This window comes from Natrix helvetica, assembly GCF_964273705.1.
Source record: "Natrix helvetica genome assembly, chromosome: Z".
In the NCBI taxonomy this organism is placed as follows: Eukaryota; Metazoa; Chordata; class Lepidosauria; order Squamata; family Natricidae; genus Natrix; species Natrix helvetica.
The window spans coordinates 123,296,187-123,319,773 of record NC_138554.1 but is presented as its reverse complement, the minus strand read 5'-3'; the positions used below and the strand labels follow the sequence as shown (position 1 = coordinate 123,319,773).

The window sequence follows — 23,587 nt, the reverse complement described above, 5'->3', positions numbered from 1 at the left end:
ATAATTCATACTTTACTCAAAAAGTGAACTCTACTCACAAGGAGCAAGCCTAAAAAGCCAATAACTTGATATAAACAAGGTTCAAATTGCCCCCATTAAAAATCAAATTGCCCCACTCTGCGGTATGGGCCCCACATTGGGAACCACTGATCTAAAGAGATATTTGTAGATCCTGAACTTCTTCTTAGCTATCTAGAACATTTGTATAGGGACAGATTATTGGCTTTGAACATTAAATTATCATAATGTAGTTGTCACAAATGGGCTAAACCAAGAATTAAAATAGCACTAGATTTTTGAGAGTTCACAGGTAACTGAAAGCATTTGTTCAGATAACTGAACAAAATTTCAGAAATTCCTCTTCATTTTATCACACTTTGAGAAAAGCAGAATATTTTAATTTTCACCTTTTATTTCAAGTTGTCATAAAAACAAATCCCTAAAATAAACTGCTTTTGTTTCAATTATACAAATAGCAGGTTGTATTACCTTTTTTAAAAATGCTTTCAAATATATATTGAACCTGGCAACTGCCTGGACAAATCCGTGCAGTTTTCTTAGCAAGATTTTGGAAGCAATTTGCCAGCTTCCTAGGGCTGAGGTACAGTGACTGGTCCAAGGTCATCCAAATAACTGGCTTTGTGCTAAATAGATACTTTGTTTGTTTGTTTGTTTATATGATTAACATTACCAACTACCTCCTTTTTACATGATTCTAGTTTGCTTAGAATAAAACAATTATATTGTATTTTTGGAAATTGAGTATTGTGAATATGCCATAAATCATGAAGTGGCCTATCATTTTTGGTTCAATGAACAATACAGCAAGATTTTCAATCTGTTATTGTTCATGGTATACAGTTCCAGGTTTTGGATAGGGGAACAAATTCAATTGAGTGAATAAGATGCCATGCTATATTAATTTGGCCAGAATTCAGCCTTAAGTAAAATTCATGTGATGTAGACCATATTCCATTTTTAAAAATATAGTTATAATGCCAATGTCCTTACTTTCTCCTAAAGTTGACAGTAGTCTCAAATTACCTCTCAGGAGCAGCTTATAATGGATGAGACCATGTTATCTTTTGAAATAGATGGAAATATGCACTTCTAGGACTTACCTTGGTAAATCAAAGTTAATGCTATTTAGAGCTGAATAAAGTATCTGTATTTCATACATTAAGCATATAAGAACAGTTTATTCCTCAGATGTTCAAAGAGAGAGATTTTACCTCTGGGCATTTTGATTAATGATAACAGGCTGTTGCATTCATATGTAAATAAGTATAGTAGAAAAATATTTGGTGGCAAATTTAATAAAAGAATTTTCATGGGGATGTCAATAAAATATAAGCATTTTCAAGAATTGAAACAGATATTTATTTGACAAGCAACATATTATTTCACATCCCATTAGGTGAGTGTCATCTTCTACCGAGGACATAATTTCCTATGTCAATAATGGAAATTTTACAGAATTATTGATCATTTTTACAAGTTAGAACTTTTATTTTGTTATTAACAGGTTTGGCAAACATCGAAAAGATGACAAGATTGAGAAAATAAAAATACAGGGAGCTGTTACTTCAGAAGAGGAGAGAATACGTATGAAACAAGAACAGGAGAGGTAGACTTTAATCTTTTATTTAACACTTAGTAATGAATCTTTGATATTTTTAGGTGCAGTATTTTAATTCCTTTTGAATTAATTTTGGGTCAGATGACTTAAATACATGTTTTCTAGATCCCATGTAACTTAACAGGAGGAAGTAGAATTTATATCAGACATAAAAATAATGACTGTATTCAGAGGATGATATGGTAACAAGGCATCAATTTATTTATTTTTCTTTAAGTAGGCAAGTGGAACTATGACTGTTCCATTTGCCTTCTTAAAGAAAAAAATAAGAAATGGATACCTTCCTACCATATTTACCTTTGAATACTCATATTATTTGTTTGTACTATAGCTGATCGTGTAGACAGTTATGAAAATATAAATATTTCTGTAACATTGAAATACATTTTGAATCTTTTTTGCCCATCTTTTTTGCAATATCTTTGCAGATCTTCATTTGTTGCAAGCCGATTTCTATACCATATCATAGTTTGCATTTTAAAAACGCTGAAAATATTGTCACTGGAGATCTTTTTCCCTCCTGTTGTCCATGTACAGTGTGAAATACTTGGCTATAAATAACAAGTGTTTCTTTCTGTAATAGTTTCCTCCAGATTTTTTTTATTTTTATTTTGTCAGATAATTGTTCATCTAGTTATATGTAACTTTTGCTTAGTTTTCCAATAGTCAATAACTTGTATTACTGAATTATAAACACTCTAGTGTGATTAGAGAACAGCCTTTTTACCCTGTACTTTCACTTCATGCGTGGATATTTTGAAGATATTTTGCAGAAGCTTAAATAGCTGAGATTTATGAATCCATTCATGCTCTTGTGGACATCTGTATAAAGTTGCAACAATAATATTCATTTCATACTCATAATGCACATGTTTGAACATAGGACTTACAATAATATTCTGTCACTATAAGTACAATATAAAATATAAATATAAAAATAAAATAAAGACCACGAACCAAATCTGATGATTAACTTTATAATGCAGTTACAAGCAAAATGGTAGAATGATACATGTTTTATATTTTTGAAAACATGTAATTGAACCCATTAAAAATCAGATATATACAAATCTATGCTCATTAGACTTTGAAACTGATAAAGAAAAAAAGAATCAAAATTCTTAAACCCAAGGCAGTAATTTCAGTTAAAAACAGTTTCCTAGAGGCGGTTACAAATGCACCCTGGGCTTTCCTTGGGAAAGTTCTTCTATATTTGTTCATGATATGCTTGTTAGATGATAACTTCTTAGAAGGAGTTCTTTTTTCCCCTTTTTTTTTCTTTTTTGGTTTCTCCTTGTTTTTAATGGCATAGGTCATTTAATCTCTTTACTTGCTCTTTAGATTGCTATACTTTTAACAATGAAATATACTGGGGGACCAGATTGGGTATAATGAATTTACTGTGTGTTGCAAAAATGCAACAAAAATCCACAGGGTCACAGAGTAAGTAGATAGTCCATTAAAAAATCAATCAAGGCCGCAATTGTATAAAATTATTCTACCCTGACTCTATCATTTTAATAGTATTTTGTTCCCATAGTATTTTGCTCTAAGCCTTGAAAGTATTTCATTCCCATTGATTAGAAGCCAAACAAATTAATGTAGCTTAATTTTCTGTTGAATGAATTGAATTGAATAGAGAGACTACTGTTTGGTTCAGAACCAATATCTTTACTATGAATACTATAAAAAAACAAGAATCTCCTCTTTGATGTATTATTGCAAACCAAAGGAAATTTTCAGTAAAATTGCTTAGATGTGCAATAACAAGTTTACCAAAATAAATATCGTATACATCCACCTTGTGAGCATAATTTAGTGATATAATAATTTTGTTCACGCTAAGCACATTTATATAATATAAATATACTTTTAGACAGGTACAAAACATTTTTAAAATGTCTTTTAAAACTTGATGTTTCTATTAAGAATCAATGAAAGCCATTTGCTACTATAAATCTGTCACCGTTGAATTGGCAGTGGCTGTTACTGTTAACTGTTAAAAATTACTGTTTTATCAGTTATTATTTTGGGAAAAAAAGTAGAGAGTCTAAATACTAAACTCAAATATTTTTTGCTATGAAATGGGTGTGCAGGAACTATGCTCACACCTGTAAATTTTACAGTGGCTATGAGAAGCCACTTCTAAACCATTTTAATATTAGAACTGTACAGATAGTTACAGTGACTTAACAACCGTTCCTTTAGTGACTGTTCCACAAAAAAGTAACATGACTGCTTTTCAGAGTTATGACCATTGCAGCAGCCCCATACGTGATCACATAATTAGAATTCTGGCATTTGGCAACTGGCATATATTTATGATGGTTGTTAAGTATCCTATGGTCATGTGGTTACCTTTTGCGATTTTCAGACAAGATCGCAAAATGTAAAGGGAAAGCCAGTTTCCCTTAACACTCAAGTTGCTAACTTAACTTTGCAGTGATTCACTTAACAAACTGTGACAAGAAAGGTTGTAAAATGGGGCAAAACTCACTTAACTAGACTTCTTAGCAGTTGAAATTTTTGGCCCACTTGTGGTCATAATGAGGATCTGTAATATATGTAATGAAAACTATTACATATTGATACATATGCGCCTATTGATATTTTTTCCTCAATGATGTTGTCATAAAAATGGTTGTGATTCTTATAAAATCTACTTAATATTGATATCTAAGCATCAATATTTTGAGGCTTGAATGCTAAAGACCTTTGGCAGTATCAAATCATAATGGCTTCCTTAAGGAAGGCTTTGAAAAAGAGAGTTGAAAAGTACACGAACTTAATGTTCTAAACAATTGTTATTTTCATTTTGCACAGATAATTAGCTTAGCTGCATTTTAAGTTAAATAACTTAAAACAAAATATGTGTGTAATGTAGGTGTGTGTGTTTCGTTATTTGCCATTTGTATCTTATTTTAGAATATGTAGCATTTAGTTTCCAATAAATAGCTCCAGCAGAACATACAATGCCTGAGTGGCATTTTCTGCTTAGATTTTGAAGCTTCTGCATCAGTCTTTAGAAGCTAAAATGCGTGTGTGTATTCACAAAATGCCAATGTGCTTTGGCCTTTGTTGTTTTAAAACAGCATTGCATTTTTCATTCATGTTCAATAGATTTCATGTTGCAATCTTACTTATAGTTCCCTTTGCTGTTCACAATTCCCAAGCCAGAAGGGGGCGCTCCCCACACTAGTTTTGCAGTAGATCTTTTACATTCTTTCCATAATAATGGAAGCAGAAGCAGAAATGTTCCAAGTGGAATGCCTAATTCACAGATTGAAAGGAATGACTGAAATAAATACTTAAAATTTTATTTACTAAGTAAGATCTTCATTTATAAGTAAATACTCAATTTTATGTTTGAAAAGACATTGAAAATTATTAAGAAAATTGTAGGGGTTCTTCTAAACCACTTATAAAGTGGTGCTCCAAAAATAATAAAACTCTTTAACATAAAATTGGCAGGAGAAATAGTGCTGAGTAATTTTTAAAAAAGAATATTTAGTACAGAACCTCTTCTGAAAGTCTTATTACTGACCAATTGTTTAGCCTTAAGTATGTCTTTGTGCATACACATACACAGATACACAAACAAGCATAAATTGATCTCCCATTCTCAACTGGGTTTGTGAGAGATTTCTAGGAATTGAACAAGGGATTATCACCGAAAAAATATCATTGTTTATTCATGCATCACACAATGCTAGCTAATTTTTAATTTTTATGCAGAGACTTTCTGAGACCTGAAAATTATTCCAAAGGTTTATCCAGAGTAAAAATAAATAAACTTTAGAGAGATTGGTTTAGATTAAGGAAATGTATGAATGCAAATGTGCTGCTTTATAAAGCCTTAATAAGACTACACTTATATCACCATTTTATAAAAGAAGTCATAGAGACACTGGAAAAAGTGCAGAAGAGAGCAACGAAAATGATTAAGGATCTGGAAGATAAAACAAATGAAGAATAGTTGCTGGTATTGGAAACCCAGTCTAGTAAAAAGAAGCTCTAGAGGTGATAGGATAACAGTGCTCCAATATCTCAGGGGCTGGTACAGATAAGAGGGGATCAGCCTATTGCCCAAAGCACCAGAAGGCAAGACAAGAAGCAATGAACGAAAAGTAATCAAAGACAAATCCAACCAAGAACTAAGAAGACATTTCTTAACAGTGAGAACAATTAACCAGTGGGATAGCTTGCTTTTGGAAGTGGATGCTTCATCACTGGAGGCTTTTAAGAACAGAGTATAGGGTCTCCTGCTTGAACAGAAGGTTGGACTAGAAGGTGTCCAAAGTCCCTTCAAGCAAGAGTGGATTTGATTTAAATCAAGTCAATTTAAATTATGATTTAAATCACTAGTAAAAAGGCTTCATTTAACTCAACTGGATTTAAATCATATTTTTTAAAGAAGAACTGTCATCTCTGTCCCACAGCGCCTTTTCCTTTGATCAGCTGTTGACTCACCAACAGTCCAGTGGTGAAATTCATTTTTTTTTTACTACCGGTTCTGTGGGCATGGCAGGTGAAGGATACTGAAAAATCCCCATTTCGTCCCATTCTGGGGCCAGCCAGAGGTGGTATTTGTGGGTTCTCCGTACTACTCAAAATTTCCGCTACCGGTTTTTCAGAACCTATCAGAACCTGCTGAATTTCACCCCTGTGACAGTCCCATTCACTTTAATGGGATGGCTGGTGATTCTGCAGGGACACAACAAAGTGAGAGACGTGGCAGGCAGCAGATGAGTGGATGCCTGCTAACAGGCTCTGCCATGATGGATCTGAAATGACAGGTGCTCTTTAATATTATATTTATAAGCTGTTTAGAAGGTTTCACTTTCGTTTTTACTGCTTGCCCTTTCTCCTTAGAGCCTGGTGGTACAGATGCATTTCTCTTCAAACAATCATAGAATAGATTTTCAAAACAATGGGATAAAGGAATATTCCTGAACTTTGTTTTATGATTTGTCTCATGGTTATTGTGAAATTGTGTGAATTCATCAATGCAGTGCAAGTTATCTCAGTTTGCAGAGCTTGGATTTATTGAATGAGTTTACCAAAAATGTAAATATTGCAGAATATACATAATTAAGCTCCATTTCATGCTGAATAAATTAAATTGTTAATGTATCTTAAATAGAATACTATCTTTAGATAGATTTTTAATCCAAATTTAAATTTATTTTAATCAAATTTATTAAAATAAATTTAATGAAAATAAAAAAATACAATTTAAATAAAAATTGATTTTTTTAAAAAAAATATCGATTTTTATTCACCCTGATTCAAGCTCTTTGTTGATAGACAATATTGCCTGTCAATATAGGCCAATGCTGTTATTCTGTCTGTCTGTATATGTATATGCTATTACCTAAGTAGCAGCAGTAATAGCCGAAAAGCTATTGCAAACTAAGCCTTAAACAGGCTTAGAAATACATGGCCTATATGCTAGATTGGGAAGTGAAAAGAACATCCTAGAAGGAAGCAAGTGCTGCTAAGAAAGTTTGTAGGAATCATCCTCAAGACCTGGGAAACTTAATGAGATATAGACAGATGCAAACATTTAGGTAATTTGTTCTAAGGATTTGATAATATTCTGCATAGTACTGCCTGTTCTCCTGTGACTGGAAATCCCTGCATTTCTTAGTAGCAATAAATTATTCTTCCTATTTGTTTAGTTCCATTCAAATTCCAATATATATTTTTTCTTTAGCAAAGTATAATGAATAGAAATGTTACAACAAGAATAGAAGTCTTGTGTTTCTTTTCTACATCATGCATCATCCATTTTAATTAGAAGAAAGGGTAGTGAGTATAGTGACAAGAGTGTGGAATTAAAATCATTAATTGATGTCAAGCTGAAGAGAGGCTGCTAACATGAATTTAGTGACAGCAGGAAGGAAATTAACCTTATTACTTTATTTAGAGCATCCGTTTATTTAATATTTTGTCTATGTAAGTGCAAAGTGTTTTATTTATGACAATGGCAAAGGACAAATAATTCATTAAACTGTGAATATTTATTATTTCAAAGCAGTGAATCTTAGAAATTATACATTTTGAAAACATACATTAAAGTTGGGAGATGCATAACTTAATGGGCTTAGATTCCATACACACCCCAATAATAAGGGTTAACGCTGATCCAGTTTGTTTTTAGTTGCTTTATCCGTGAAGGAAACTACCTGATGTGTGTGTGTCTCAAATGACTCTTCCACTAATTATAACATAGTAACAAATAGCTAGCTAACACCTTTCTTCTAGTTTTATGTATAGAAGTAAAAGAAAAGACTGATTATGTTCATTTTGTCTATGAAAACAAATAATTAATGCAAGGAATATTAGTTCTTAAAAAGACAGTAGTACCACTTTTTAGATAGTTGCTGAGCCACGAGGTCATGATAAAAGAATATAATACTATCTGTCAACAAAGGCCATCTGGAACTATTAAAGCTTCAAATAGAATCACAGCATCAACAGCAAGACACTTTGTGTATTTGTAGAATTTCCAAGGAATTGGAGTCAATTTGGGGATTTCTCAGTCTGGGAAATCTGCATTTAATTTCTGTGAAGCATAATATTTGTGTAGTTTTATGGTCTAGATTTGATAGTAGAAGGAAGTCTACTGTAGTTCTTAAACTTCTGAATTTTAAAAGGTGAAGTTTGCTGATTCATTCAATACACATTAAGTAAAAAATGTGAGCCAAAGTATGACCAAACATCTTGACCAGAACTGAGAAAAATGACGTTCAATTGGAATTACTATCTAGAATTTCAGATCTCATGGGAATAAATAGAGATAAAGTTCATTTGTATGAACTGGCTACAACAGTTCATTTAGTGACTGTTCAGAGTTACAACAGCACTGAAAAAAGTGACCCATGACCAATTTTCATATTTCAGGCATTCTCATGGTCATGTGATCAAAATTTAGATGCTTGGCAACTAATTCCTATTTAGAGTCCATGGGTCATATAATCATCTTTTGCAACCTTACGATAAGCAAAGTCAGTGGGGAAACCAGACAACCATGTCACTAACTTAACAAGTGGAATGATTCATTTAACAACTATAGCAAGAAAGGTGGTAAAATGGGGCAAAACACACTTAACAAATGTCTCACGTGGCAAGAGAAATTTTGGACTCAATTGTGGTTGTAAATTAAGGACTACTTGTATATTGTTTTTTTTCAAATAATTACGTTAATCTATTACTTTGCTAATAATACATTTTAAAAACCTAGCAAGTTTATGAAATAGAATTATGTAAATTAAAAATATGAAATGGATTAAACTGTTTGAAACCCATACATATGTCTAATGTTAATCAGAGCCAGGTCTTTTAGGCTGTCAACTCAGCCCTTGATTTTGGAGAGTAGATTAGTAGCTTCACAAGGAATCTATCTGGTACTTTTGGGGGGACACAGATTTGTAATGAGACAACGCTTTGTAGATAGATGTGCAAAAATGAAATGGAGTCAAAAAGGAGTGGTAAAGGATTTAAGGAAAAATGTTGCAGTACCAGGGATTATGAAATTTAATTAAATTTAATGATTTATAATTTAATGATAGTCTGTCTAGTAACCAAGAATGATAAGAAGGGGCAGGATATATTGAACAATTTGACCTGTCTTGAAATAGGGAAAAAATGGGCATCCACCAACTTAAGTAGACATGTTTGGTGAACCAAAAGGAGTATCTAGTTGCCTTCTCTTTGCTGATATGTTTACTTACCAATTAAGAATTAATTCTATACAAGTCAGAAAGGAGCCAAATTTGAGAATCCTTCTGATCACATATGGAGAAATTACTATAAATATAGCTCTTCTAGGTAGCTTGACTGATATAAATCAACTCATTTTTTCTTACAAGAAAATAATTGTAACACGTGATTATGCTTATAGTTGTAGATTAATATTTTGGAAGGAATTAAAACGAAGATGTTTTGATTTCCCAAACCATTTGGAAGAGAACTTTTAAGCACATGACACTATTAAAAGCCATTTTTATACAAATTAGGTAGACAAGTATGTGCAGATTATAATTTTGACATTTGGCTAAAGCTGCTACATTTAATACATTCTACAAAGTTTTATATTAGTATAATATTATAGTGAGATAATCTTAATTTTACATTCCATAAACAGACGTAGAGCCACTCAACATTGGTCTTTCCAGGACTTTTATTGTTATATTTTTATCATATCTCTTTGGCCAAGAATCTTATTTCTTGCAATTTAATCTTGTATCTGAAATGATGATTTTGGGTCCTATCTGTCTGTTTTTCTCATATAAAATATAGATAGCTGGTTAGTTTTGCCCTGTTTGTATGAATGATATCCTTATGCATCTAGAGCTAAACTGAGCAATCTATAAGAATGCTTGCATGATAAGAATGCAGTGTTAATACTTTTTTGTGATATCCAGTGTGAAATATGTATGTGTATTTGCATGCATTCTGTTGAAAATGTTCCATATAAATCAGATCAATACAATACTTCTGAATTCTTTATAAAGAACATACAATAGGGCAGCTGAAAGATGGGAAAAAATGGATAAAGAGCAGAATTAGGATAAATATAAGATAAAGCCATAAGCATATTCTTTTCATAAAATAATTGTGGCAACCATAGAGATACAGTGTGATATAGTGTGGAATACATAACGATGTAAACAGATATGATTAACAATTACCACGTGAAGTGGTCTCAAAGCTCTTATAACATTATGATTCATGTCCACATAGCATGGGAGAAATATTCAAGGTTTCTTGCGCTGAAGCAAACTAATTTTTTGTAAAAAAAATATTGTATTCAGTAATCCAATGGTTTGTTCAGTGCATAATTAGGCAAAGTAATATCAATATAGCTATATGCAAATTGGTGTAACTGGCAAAACATCCATCATGTCTATTACCATATTTTTCAGAGTATAAGATGCACCAGAGTGTGACACACCAAGATTTTGAAGAGGCAATTTTTTTAAAAAAAAAAATTCTGCAGACCTCCCCAAAATAGCCCGTTTTTGTCAAAAAAAAGGGCATGCATAGCCTTTAGGAGGTTTGTAGAGTGCTCCTGGCAGTTGGTGGGGACAAAAATGAGCAAAAGGGGCCATTTTCCATTCATTTTTGCCCTTCCCAGCCCTCAGGAGCACTCTGGACGCCTCCTAAAGGCTATGCACGGCCATTTTTGCAAAGGGGGTGGCATTTCAGGAGGCCAAAAATACTGTATTCGGTGTATAAGACAGACCCAGATTTTCATCCGCTTTTTTGAGGGAAAAAGGTGCATCTTGTACTCCGAAAAATATGGTACATTAATTTTTTTTTAAATGATGTTTAAGTAATAAGGAACTGCACTGCAAAAACCCCATGCATATCAGTACTTAAATATTTAGACCTTAAAGCTATTTTTTTATCAATTTAAATTTTAGTTACCCATGAATTACAATTGTTTTCTCACCCTATTTTCAAACTTATTTCTCATTTCCAGAATACAAGCCAAGACCCGAGAGTTTCGTGAAAGACAAGCCCGGGAACGAGATTATGTTGAGATCCATGATTTAAACAGGAGTTATACATGTGATTCTGAATCAATGTATGCTGGAATTCCTTCATATTCCTCCATGAGTAGCAGCACAATTAGCAGTAGACCACAGAGCCCAGGGGAAGCATCATCAATAGAAGCATTATATGCCCAAGTAAAGAAAGGACGCAATTCAAAGTCTTCACCTGTAGACAGGTAGGCACCAAATCAGACTTCAGTCAATATTCTGCTTCTAATGTCTGGTTTGTAAATTTTCATTATTATTCTTGGCTGTGGGAGGTGACTGTTTGTCAGCTGTGAAGCCAGAACTACATTTTATTAATGGATTTTTAAAAGCCTTTATAGGCAAAGATATTGAATTTACACAAATCAAGTCATAACGGAATGAGCAGTATGATCTTTTCAGTTGATTTTAACACAGCTCATTATCTTCTGGAAATGCTTTTAGATTCAAATTGCACTGTTTAGCATAATTCAGGTTAAAGTCGCATTTGGCTAGGCCTCTGCTGCTTCAGCACCAGACATCCTAGAAATACAGAGGTGTTTATGAGCATTTTTGTCATTGATTTTCTGGAAAGTGTTGAAATCTGTAGTGGTTCCAGAAATTGTTAGACTCTTCTTTGGTCATCAAAACTGGGAATCCACAGGCTCAAATCAAGAATTATTGTCAGCCCCTTTGGCTGCTTTACCCATTTTAAATTGAAACTTGAGTCAAACATTAGTCTTAAAACACACAATACCCAGCTTAATATGTTGGTCTTTTAAACTCTAATAATGTACTGCTGACTGGCAATCTTCTCTGATTTAATTTGATGCAAGTTTTCAGATTGCTTGCACTAGTAACAAAACAAAAAAATTCTGGAGATAATATTTCTATCTTGACTGATGAAATATTAAAGTGAAATGTTAAGATGACAAATTCCTAAATGGTCTGTCTTGACAGCTATCTGTTGTAAAAAAAAAAATGTTATTATTTCTAGTGTCAGACACATTATGCCTATACAAGTTGCAATTGCTTTCATCTTCTGCTTAAGGTTTCTCAGCTAATTGATCACATTTGGTCACTGAGCAGTTGGTTTGATCCAGTATGCTTTTAATTACACACTTCCTTTAAAAAAATCATAATATGATTGTGGTATATCTAAGAAATAAGGAACAGAGAATAAACTTTAATTCTCAGAATTTTCAATGTTGGAATTGAAGCTTATGAATCAGGATAGCATCTATAATTGGAAAAAGGATAATCTAGGATAAAATGAAAAAAAATGAGCGCAGAAAATCAGTGGAAAAAATAAGAAAAATTACGGAGATAGAGAATCTGCTATTGCAGCTTTGAAGAAAATTGAAAGCCAATTATCATCTGCAATGCTAGAGGTTGTCCACCCTGTGTAATTGAGAGGGGAAAAATCTATGCCCTTAGTTCTAAATTCAGCCCTAGATCACCAGTAAAAGATTAACAGTGGTAGGAAAATGTCTGACACTTTGAATAACTGCTTTTATTGATAGAGTTATATGAGCCAGTGGCCTGGTGACATAAAATGGATTTATATTATTATGAGATTGTGACAAACTGCTCATTTTGCTCAGTATCTATTTTTATAAGGGGAATTATTTCTTGATAATGTGTTATAATATCATTCCAAATATTCTGTAGACCAAGTCAGTGGGAAATAATATTCTCCAAAATCCAAACTTGTATTCAGGTTTTCATGGCCAACATTGTTCTGCTTTCTTTGCCTGTTATTCTTGATGTAAAGAGGCATAAAGGCACCTCTCACTAAGAAGAAGGTTATAATTTTTAATGTAAAGCTCAGTATGCTAGAGATATGTGTGTAACTTCATGGGGTTAATGACATTTGGACCAAAGATGGCTTTTCAAGATTTTCATTTCAAGAAAACAAAGGACAATTCTATGCAGAATACAGGCTGCTACGACAAAATCTATTACACCTTTCCAGATTTCCAACTATTGTACCCATGTGAGTGACAACTAAGCTTTAGTTTATTTTATTGCATTGCATCATTTCAGTAGTGGTTCTAAAAATTCAGAAGACTTCTTTTGATGCATTTGGGAGGACATCCCCATATAATTTGTTGCTGTTTTTCTTTTTAGGGTACAGTGAATTATATTCTCTTGGCATATTTTCTTTCCTAATTGTTATCCATGTCTCATGAATTTTACAAGGCAGGTTTAATGAAAATTCATATATACAGACTGTGTGTGTGTGTGTGTGTGTGTGTGTGTGTGTGTGTATGTTGCATTTGTGCTCATAAATAAATAAAGGGAGACTAGTATAGATCTATTTCAAGCTATTTAGCTCTCATCAGCTAGCCATACCCTTACTGGGAATATATATATAATGGTGGCTCAGTGGCTAAGACACTGAGCTTGTGTATGAGAAATGTCGGCAGTTCAGTGGTTCAAATCCCTAGAGCTGCAGAATGGAGTGATCTCCCGTTATTTGTACCAGCTTCTGCCAACCTAGCAGTTCGAAAGCATGTAAAAATGCAAGAAGAAAAATAGGAACCACCTTTGGTGGGAAGGAAACAGCATTCCATGCGCCTTCGGCATTTAGTCATGCCGGCCACAGAAACGTCTTTGGACAGCGCTGGTTCTTCGGTTTTAAAACAGAGATGAGCACCGCCCCCTAGAATCAGGAACGACTAGCACATATGTGAGAGGGGAACCTTTACCTTTACACACACACAAACACACACGCACAATTATATATATAATCTCCAAACTAAATTAATCACAGTTCAGGCCCACAGAAATCAAAGGGAAAGTTAATCATATAATAAAGATAAATTTTATTGGACCATTTATTAAAATTACTTAGATTTATTGGCTGACTCCAGTCATTTCCTGTAAGTTGTACCAAAACATCACTACACAGCATTGGAGAAATTAACAATAATTATATTATATAGCCTCAAATATGGGGGAAGTATCATTTTTCCAAATTAAGATTCTCTGCCAAGAAGTGGATAGTGGATACATAACTATGTTTTCTCTAATGGTTCTTGCATCTTCCTTTCAGGTGTTTCAGAGAAAGGAAAAGGGGAATGGGAAAAGGAAAACAGAGAGCTGGATGGAATGTGTAATTGTTTTTTTTTTCTTCCATCATACCAAATAATTTCTATGAGTTGCATTCCTGTAGCAAATGTTTTTAGCCAAGCTAAAAAATCTGTTGCTTGTATTTTTTACATCACATGAAAGAAAATGCACCCAATGGCTATGTGGGTCTGGTTTCATTTTTTTTATTTTAGCTGACAGTGATATTATATAAACATGTAATGTGCATATACCAATGTGTGTGTGTGTTGTGTAAAATCTATTATATAGAGATAATTCCATGAAATGACAGCTGCTAATGGACATTTACAGGCTGTTGCTATGACATCACTTCCCACCAAAGGGTGCATTGTCTTCAAAAGGAATTGAAAGGAAAGGGGCATTGTGCTGCTTAAAACTTAATAGCTTCAAAATAGTAGGCTACAATCCCACAACTTGATCTGGACACTATAATGGAAAAGTAAATACCATAATCATATGTTTTTTTGCATTCACTATAGCATTGAAAAGATACCTGTCAGGAAGAAAAAAACATCTTTGTGAAATGGTTCCTCTTCCATTTAAAGTGAAAGAAAGTTGTATCTCACAAAACTCAATTGAAAAAAATAATAATTGTGAAGTAGGATAGAGGGGGGAGAAAATCATTCTTGTTTATTTCTAATGCACATATGATATTGACTGACATAAAAAAGTGACAGGTTAATTTTGTATTAATTTTTATTTGTAGTTTTATACAACTTCTGAGAGGAATATGATTTTGTATAATTTAGAAAGATGCAAGGAAGAAGAATGCATTTTTTTCTGAAATGTTTTTATGAAAAGGATTTTTTATAATGCAAAATAATATTTTATGAATATACGATTACATCATTTGAAGTTTCATTCATATCTTATTTTTAATGTCTAAGAGTAATTCATTTCATATAAGTTTTTTCAACATACCTTAGGCTGAAAGATATGAAATAATACTCAAGATAACACTTCCTGCAGGTGCTAAAAAAGAAATTAATTTCCCCCAGAAACAGAGAGGTTTGACATTTAGAAGCATAGAGTTAGAAGGAATCATTTAGACCAATCAGTCCAATCCTAGTTCAGTTCAGAAAGTCAGAGTAAATCATAAAGCTGTGGATTTGTTAACTTATATTCTGCACCATGCTAATGCATAGATTGCCAAATGAGCTGAATGGATATTCTTCAGTAAATTCCTACAAAAAGTGTTAACGGGACAGGTAGTTTCCTCTTGGGATAATTAACATAAAAGTTTTACCAGTTAGTTGATGTTATCTTTTTGCTTCAGAGCTTTGAGAGCAGATCTGACCTAAGGTCTGATCTAAGCATAGTACACAAAATTGTCTGCTACATTGTCCTATCTGTCAATGACTACTTCAGCTTCAACCGCAATAATACACGGGCTAACAGTGGAGACCAACTCAAGGTAAACTGCACCAAGCTCGATTGCGGAAAATATGACTTCAGCAACAGAATGGTCAATGCCTGGATGCACTACCCAACTCTGTTGTTACATCCTCAAACCCGGATAACTTTAACCTTAAACTGTCTACAGTGGACCTCACCCCTTTCCTAAGAAGTTTGTAAGAGGGTGTGCATAAGCGCACCAGCTTGCCTATTGTCCCTGTCCTATTGTCCCCATTTATTCGTACCCATTTCCTGTGTTCATGTCCATGTTTATACAAGTTTGACAAACTAAATAAATAAATAAATAGATCACAAATGCAGTTTAAAGACAGCTGATCCTCCAACTATCTTTTACATTTTTAAACAATAATTGAGACAAGCTGTCTGAATCAATCTACTTTCTTTCCTTTAAAAACAATGCTTGATTTGGATGATGATACAAGCATAGTTAACATATATAAATATAAGTACATCGAAATCCATACAATTGTCTCTGTTACCTGACTTCACAGCACTATTGTAGTTCTTCCAGCAAGTTTATTATTCTCATCATTTGAACTTTAAACATTGGATGCCAAGAGAAGCCCTTGTACTTGGATTTAATGTAATATGTAAAAATGAAGCTTTTCTGGTCTTGAGAATATATAGCAGTTGATTAGAAAAAGTATTATTGTAAATACAGCTAGTCACATGCATCAGCCTTCCATTTCTTTGAAGAAATTAGAATTTTCAGTTGATTTAAAATTTATTTCATATGCACTTTAGTGCTTTTATATATTATTTTTTCCTGCCGCATGCCTCATGCACCAATAACCCCCCGATCTATTCCCTGTGTAGATTGATAAGACCTGTTTGCTATTCCATAAACTCAATGTAAGGGGAACAACTAGTACCTCTAACTTTAATGGTCTTAGGTTACTACCTACTCTTCTGCCAATATAGATGCAATAAAAATACACTTTTAATATAAATTCATGAGGATTTATGCAGAGCCCCTATTGGTATATTTGCTTTGACCTTATTCATTGTTCAGGTTATGATTTTTGAGGTGCTGGGAAAAGAAATCATAAAAAGTTTCACCTAAATGATTTTGAGTCTCCATAACATAACTAAGAGCTGATATGACAGCAAAATCTTCACTAACAGCATTTTCAAATGTGCCCATTATTATTATTGTTGTTGTTGTTGTTGTTGTTGTTGTTGTTGTTGTTGTTATTATTATTATTATTATTATTATTATTATTATTATTACTACTACTACTACTACTACTACTACTACTACTACTACTACTACTATACGATTGTATCACAGCGGCCAGTTGATTCGGATTTGGCATTGATTACTAGTCGGGCCCCACCCAGGGGCCTAGGACGTCGTAACGTATTTTCGTAATATACGTGCAGATCCAAGCAGTGCAGCTTTTTGCATTTGACTGATAGTGATTTTGTCAAGTTTTAACTGTTTTAAATGTAATTCCAGTGCTTTTGGAATAGCACCCAGTGTGCCGATTACCACTGGAATTACCACTGCTGGTTTCTGCCATAATCGTTGGATTTCAATTTTTAAGTCCTGGTATTTCGTGACTTTTTTATGTTCCTTCTCCTCAACCCTGCTATCACCTGGTATTGCGATGTCTATGATTGTAACCTTCTTTTTCTCAACCAGTGTGATGTCTGGTGTGTTATGCGCTAGTATTTTGTCTGTTTGTATACGAAAATCCCACAGGATCTTGACCATCTGATTTTCGGTGATTTTTTCAGGCTTATGTTCCCACCAGTTTGTTGTTTTAATATTATAATTTTTGCACAAATTCCAGTGGATCATTTGTGCTACTGAATTGTGCCTCAATTTATAATCAGTCTGCGTGATTTTTTTACAGCAGCTGAGTATGTGGTCAACAATTTCATCAACTTCTTTGCAGAGTCTGCATTTGGCATCATCAGAGGATTTTTTGATTTTGGCCTTAATGGCATTTGTTCGGATAGCTTGTTCTTGCGCAGCCAGGATTAGTGACTCTGTTTCTTTCTTTAATGTACCTGTTGTTAACCATAACCAAGTTTTTTCACTGTCCACTTTATCTTTTATTTTTTCCAGAAATTGACCATATAAGGCTTTGTTCTGCCAACTCTCCATTCTTGATTTTATCACATCTTTTCTGTATTCTTGTTTCGTCTGTTGGGCCTTCAGTAGATTTTTGTTCTTTACTTCGATTAATAGATGTTCTTGACTTTCTTTTAAATAATCAGCTAGTGCATGTTTTTCTTCTTCAACTATTTGCTTCACTTGTAATAATCCTCTGCCACCTGATTTTCGGGGCAGGTATAGTCTATCAGTGTCACCACGTGGATGTAAACTGTAGTGCATTGTCATTAGTTTCCTGGTTTTTCGGTCCAAAATGTCCAAATCAGCTTGTGTCCAGTTAACTATACCAGCTGTGTATCTTATAACTGGTATTGCCCAGGTATTTATGGCCTTGATTGTATTTCCACCATTTAATTTAGATTTCAAAATTTTCCTAACTCTGTTGGTGTACTCTCTCCTAACAATATTTTTTACTTGTCCATGTTTGATGTTATCCAACTGCAAAATGCCTAAGTATTTGTAGGCTTCATTTTCATTGCATTTAATTAGTTGGCCATTGGGCATTTCAATTCCCTCACACGTAGTGATTTTGCCCCTTTTTATGGATACAGTGGCACATTTTTCCATGCCAAACTGCATTTTTTATTATTATTATTATTATTATTATTATTATTATTATTATTATTATTATTATTATTATTATTATTATTATAATATTGGAGTTTTTTGGTTCCTTTTATGTTTTAACTGGGTTCACTTTATAATTGAAGACAGGCAACTGTTGGCTTGTTTTTAGTTTTATGAGCCTAGTTCTTTAAGACATATTGTAAATGGGAAAATGTATGAAGAGATAAGAGAGGAATGGTCTTCCAGGAGCAGGTTTCAAAACAGGAAAAGAATTGGGGTGGGGGGGGGCTTATATGAAGGCTAGCCTACAAATTGAATAACGGAAAGTCATCGAACAATCATCCTTTGTTTCAAGCTAACAATCACTTAGTTCAGTTTACAAATATTTTATTCAAGTGTATCAGCTATCAGCAGTTCTGTAAAATACAATTTGTTTTAAAGAAGTGAGTCAGAATTGGTCACTCTTAATGGACGCGGTGCTGTGGTTGGTATGCAGATAAGGAAAAGCCAGGAATGTAGAAGAAAGCAGCTCTTGGTTTTCTGTGATTAAGAATGCAGATTTTTTTTAAAAAATCTGAAACACAAGATCTGGGTGCAAAGGGATAGATATTTGTATTTGAATTTATCTCGATGTGAATTAAAAAGTCTGTGAATCGGGTGGGTTCCGGCAGTCACTACTGCAGGTTTGCGCGTGCATGCGCAGTACCATAAAAATTGTTCTGCACATGCGCGGAAGCAAAAAACAAGAGAATCAGTTTGGAGGCGTGGCAGGCAGCGACCCAGGCCACCAAACCACTACCAGTTCGGCTGAACCGGTCCGAACTGGTAGGAACCCACCACAGCTGTGAATGTAAACACAGTTTTCCTGAAAAAAATATAGATACATGCTATTTGAGAATGTTCATGAAAACTGGGGATTTCTGTCAATATTTGATTCTTATCTTCTAGGAAGTCAGTTTCTGTAGAACGTTCAGTTTTTATTCCTGTAGGTTTATACTAATTCAGGTTGGAGAGGAGTACATAATTTCTATGTTTATATTTCTATGTTTGGCTATTTTGATCTGTGATACTAAGTCATTCCAATTTAAAATAACCCCCAAATCATATGAGCAGAAAGCAGTATGGTTTACTCAGAGTTCATGTTAGCTTTGCAAACAATTCGCCTTTCAGTCTAGATATTAGGAGAGTTATGATGTTGGATGTTATGAGATTCTTAGCTTATCCACTTTTCTCTTGTTAAGTTAAATATATACAAGTGGTTCTCGGCTTACAATCACAATCAAGTCCAAAATTTCTGTTGCTAAGTGAGACAGTTGTTAAGTGAATTTTGCCCCATTTTTGCTGTCACAATTGCAGACATATTTTGCTGTCACAATTGTTAAAGTAATCAGTTTAGTTAACTTAGTAACATGATTGTAAAATGGAACTGGCTCCCCATTTGCTTGCCAGAATGTCTCAAAAGATTCTCAAAAACATAAATAAAAAGTCATAAATATGACCCAGTTGCTAAGCGTCTTGATTTTTTGCCAAGTGACTCAATTTTGATCATGTGACCATGGGTATGCTGCAACTGTTGTAAGTGTAAAAAATAATCCTATGCCACTTTTTTTCCAGTAAATTCAGTAAGCCATTGTAAGTTCAAATTTGTCACTAAATAAAAAATTGTAAGTTGAGGACTACCAGTACATTAAATTTTCTGAGTCATACGGTGTTTGTTGCATTGAAAATAAAATATTTTATTTGTTTCTGAAATGATACAAAGAGGACAAAGAATTTTCTTTTTTCATTGGTTTTTCAAGTCATTTTTAGAGATGAAGCTTATGCTAATTTATACATCTATTAGATGTATATATCTATTTCTATGTCTGTGATTTCCCTTATAGATATAGGTTTGTAAAAGCCACATGTGCTGCCATCTTGGCAAATCGGAGAAAGTGTATATTTCAGAATTATTTCACTTTCCCACCCTCCCCCCAAATATTCTGTTTTCTGACATATTTTACAATTCACTCAGATACCGCCTAATCCGGAAACCTTTCCATTTGAATAAATCACAAGTATGAATCTGAGCTATTTAGGCAGGTGTATTTACGTAACCAACATCCGCTACATAAACACCTGCAGATGTAATGGGAGGTCACCCAGAAAAGTACATGTGAAGGAAGCTTAAAAATATAAACATATGCCACCATTCTTGAAACAGATGAATGCTTGTCAAAAATGAGATCAGTGCATTTAAGTTGTGTTAATTGGGAAGACGTGATTTAAATCAGAAAGGCTTATTCATGTTTCATCAATAATCATTCTCCTTAATATTTCATCAAAACTGGCTGATTTGCAGACAACCTTCTAGTCTTTGATTTATTATAACCGCAGACATAATTTAATCTTCCCCGCTTCTTCCTTTGCTCATTCAAAGATGCTCTCTTTCATCTCTATGACACTGTTAAAATGTTTCTAACTTTCAGAAATTGCTAATTGATCTAAAGTATTAAAAGCTGTATTTAAGACTCCAATGTCTTTTTCACTGAGGCATTTGTTCTTAGAATTTTGTTTGACAACAAATTTGAATATCACTCTAAGAACAGCGTGCAATTTCCCCCTGTGTATATGGTTAAAAATAACTGGTATTTTAATGTTTATTTGTTTCTGTGTTGTCTGTATAGAAAATAGTCCGTTGCTTATATATTCAAGGTGACATAAGAAAATCTATTTCATGTGTGAAAGTTGTTTTCACTTGTTGTTCAAGGTGCTTTCTGATACCAAACATAAAGGTGTGACTGAATTCCCCGCAGAGTTCACAGTTTCAAATTAGATGGATTCTGGGGGATATGGGAGTAAAATAATATTGAACAATCAAGAGTAAGAAGAATGGAAATGATGAAGTTCGGAAGAGTCCTTGGTGCTTTCTGAGCTTGGTTGCTTTCTTGCAGATATTTCATTATCCCAATGATATCGAAATAAAATTCCTGTGGTAGCAACCCTGAACTACAAATATTCTCCTTATTGGATGAAGTTCTACCTTTATGTCTGCATTGTCTTAGTTCTACCAGTATTAAAGAACTAACAAAAGTAGTCAACCTAGCTCAAAACCTTGTATTTATTTTCAGTTTTATCTCTGGTTCCTCAATGAGACAAGCCTTCCAAAAAAAGGATTCTGTTTCTTCCCCTACAAAAACTCTGTTAATACATTCCCAAGATGTCAAGGAAATTTATAATTCTGTACCAACCATTAGTAACAACACCATTAATGTACCGTTCCACTAATCTTGTTATCAGAAGATAACCTTGTTATCGTTCATACATGACTGAATATATCCTAGAAAGGTGTTATACTGCTTTCTTTAGCCAATGAGTGTTCAATTTTGAATCCTTCCAGATAAAAGTTAGGTAGCATAATTCTTAATTGATTATGAAGGTTGGGAATAATAGAAGTTATAGTCTCATCAGAATTTGGGACGACTGGTACATTTCCACAGATTGACATATAATAGGTACTCTAAATAGATATTTTTTCAGTGAGTTTTTTCTTCTTCAATTTCTAGGGAAAATAAATGATGGTGGTGAAGTAAGCTTCCAGATATTGGGAAAATACAGTAGTTGGGACAATATATTAATGTAGTCTTAAAAGCAATTTTTTGGGGGAATTTTTCTGTATTTTTATATGTATGATTCAATAAAAAAGACTATTATACAATTACAACTAACTTTTATGAGGAAATAAAAATTTTGGAAGGAAAAAGAAATACCTAGAAGTATAAAACATGATGAAACCTTAAGTACATGCAAAGTAATAAAAATTCTGTTTCACAATTTGAATCACTTGTTTTGACACCTATTGAATAATTTCTAGTATAGAAATTATGCCCTTTGTCTATTATTAGATCTGCTGGCATTCAGAATTTCCCTTCTGTGAGCTACATGTCTTTTAGGCTATAAAACATTCATGACCTATAAAAGGTCTCTGAATTCTATAACGATCCAAACTGGGCAGAATTCACTCATAACACTAATGTTATTATTTGAACCATAGTTAATATAGCAAAATTTTATGGCTTTGCTTGCAGATGACATTAAACTATAAGAAATGTTTCACAAATCATAATGTTTGATTTCATACATCTCGTAAGCCAAATTTCAGACAATCATCTTAGTTTGAGATGGAAGCCTCAATTGATATTTCTGTTGAGTATAGTCAGGCTTTTGGGATTTTTCCCCTTAACAAAAAACAACAACATAATTGTTAGCAAGTATACCATACTATCATGCTCTTCAAAAGTTGTCACATTCATATAATCAGAGCTTATATTCTTTAACCCTGAAATTGCTTTGATTAATTCATGGATATTGAATTTCATTAAATTCCATTAGCTGTAGCATCAGGATGTAAAAAGGACAATAGGTAAAATCGAATGATGGATAATTTTTGCTTCACTGGACATATTTTCGACTCCATACATATTCAAATTATTTTCCTGTATATATGTATTGCCAAATGAAAGTTGATCTGTACATGGTTCTCAGCAAATGGTGCAACATTTTGAAGTTTCATAGTTCTGGAATGAGGAAAAGAGAAAAAAGAAATAATGTCATGCTGACTTTCCTAAGTCCTGCTGTGTTGAAGGATGAGGAAAAAGGAAGTTAGTCATTTATTTCCACCCTCCCTCTTCCAGACCTCATAGTCGGGCATGCATGAATGGTATGGAGAGCAGGTACTGTGGGTAATGATGCATAAGGTATCTGTGGACTCTTTCATCTCTGTTGCACGATGTGTACACCTTTGACCTCCAAGGATAGTTCTCAGAATGTAAAAACTAAGTAGATTTCCCTTAACCCAACCCTAAACTACCCTTTGATGGCTATTTGTGTTTGTGTCTGTGTGTTTGTTTTAACCTGAGGACATTATAAGGCGTACAATTATCAGTTATCACGAAGAACATGGTTTTTGGACAGATTAACACTTCCTGCTTCTAAAATTTGTTAACTCTAAGATAAGCATTAGGAAAAAGCATTAGAGAAATGGAAGGGAGGAATTATAGTTACTGATATTTATCAAAGGAAAACATAGTAAAAAGGCAATGCTAATAATCATTTTGCTACATAAGTACTCTTTTAGTATAATTACTTTCTGGTTAAAAAGAAGCTATAGTAGTGCAATATAAGCTGTTCTCTTAGAAGAGCCGTTTATTGTATATATAGGAA

At 33.5% G+C, this 23,587-nt stretch overlaps 1 protein-coding gene across 12 annotated transcripts in view; it reads left to right on the top strand.

The window, feature by feature from the left end:
• The window catches only part of PARD3 (par-3 family cell polarity regulator), a 648,562-nt gene that overhangs the window by 519,217 nt on the left and 105,758 nt on the right, over positions 1-23,587 (top strand). For 8 of the 12 annotated variants that reach the window (XM_081971094.1, XM_081971102.1, XM_081971097.1 and 5 more), the window contains 2 exons: positions 1,526-1,627; positions 11,130-11,378. In XM_081971094.1, coding sequence (XP_081827220.1) covers positions 1,526-1,627; positions 11,130-11,378 — 351 coding nt within the window. The remainder of the gene's footprint in view (positions 1-1,525; positions 1,628-11,129; positions 11,379-23,587) is intronic. The other 4 variants (XM_081971096.1, XM_081971095.1, XM_081971104.1 and 1 more) reach the window with 1 other exon arrangement.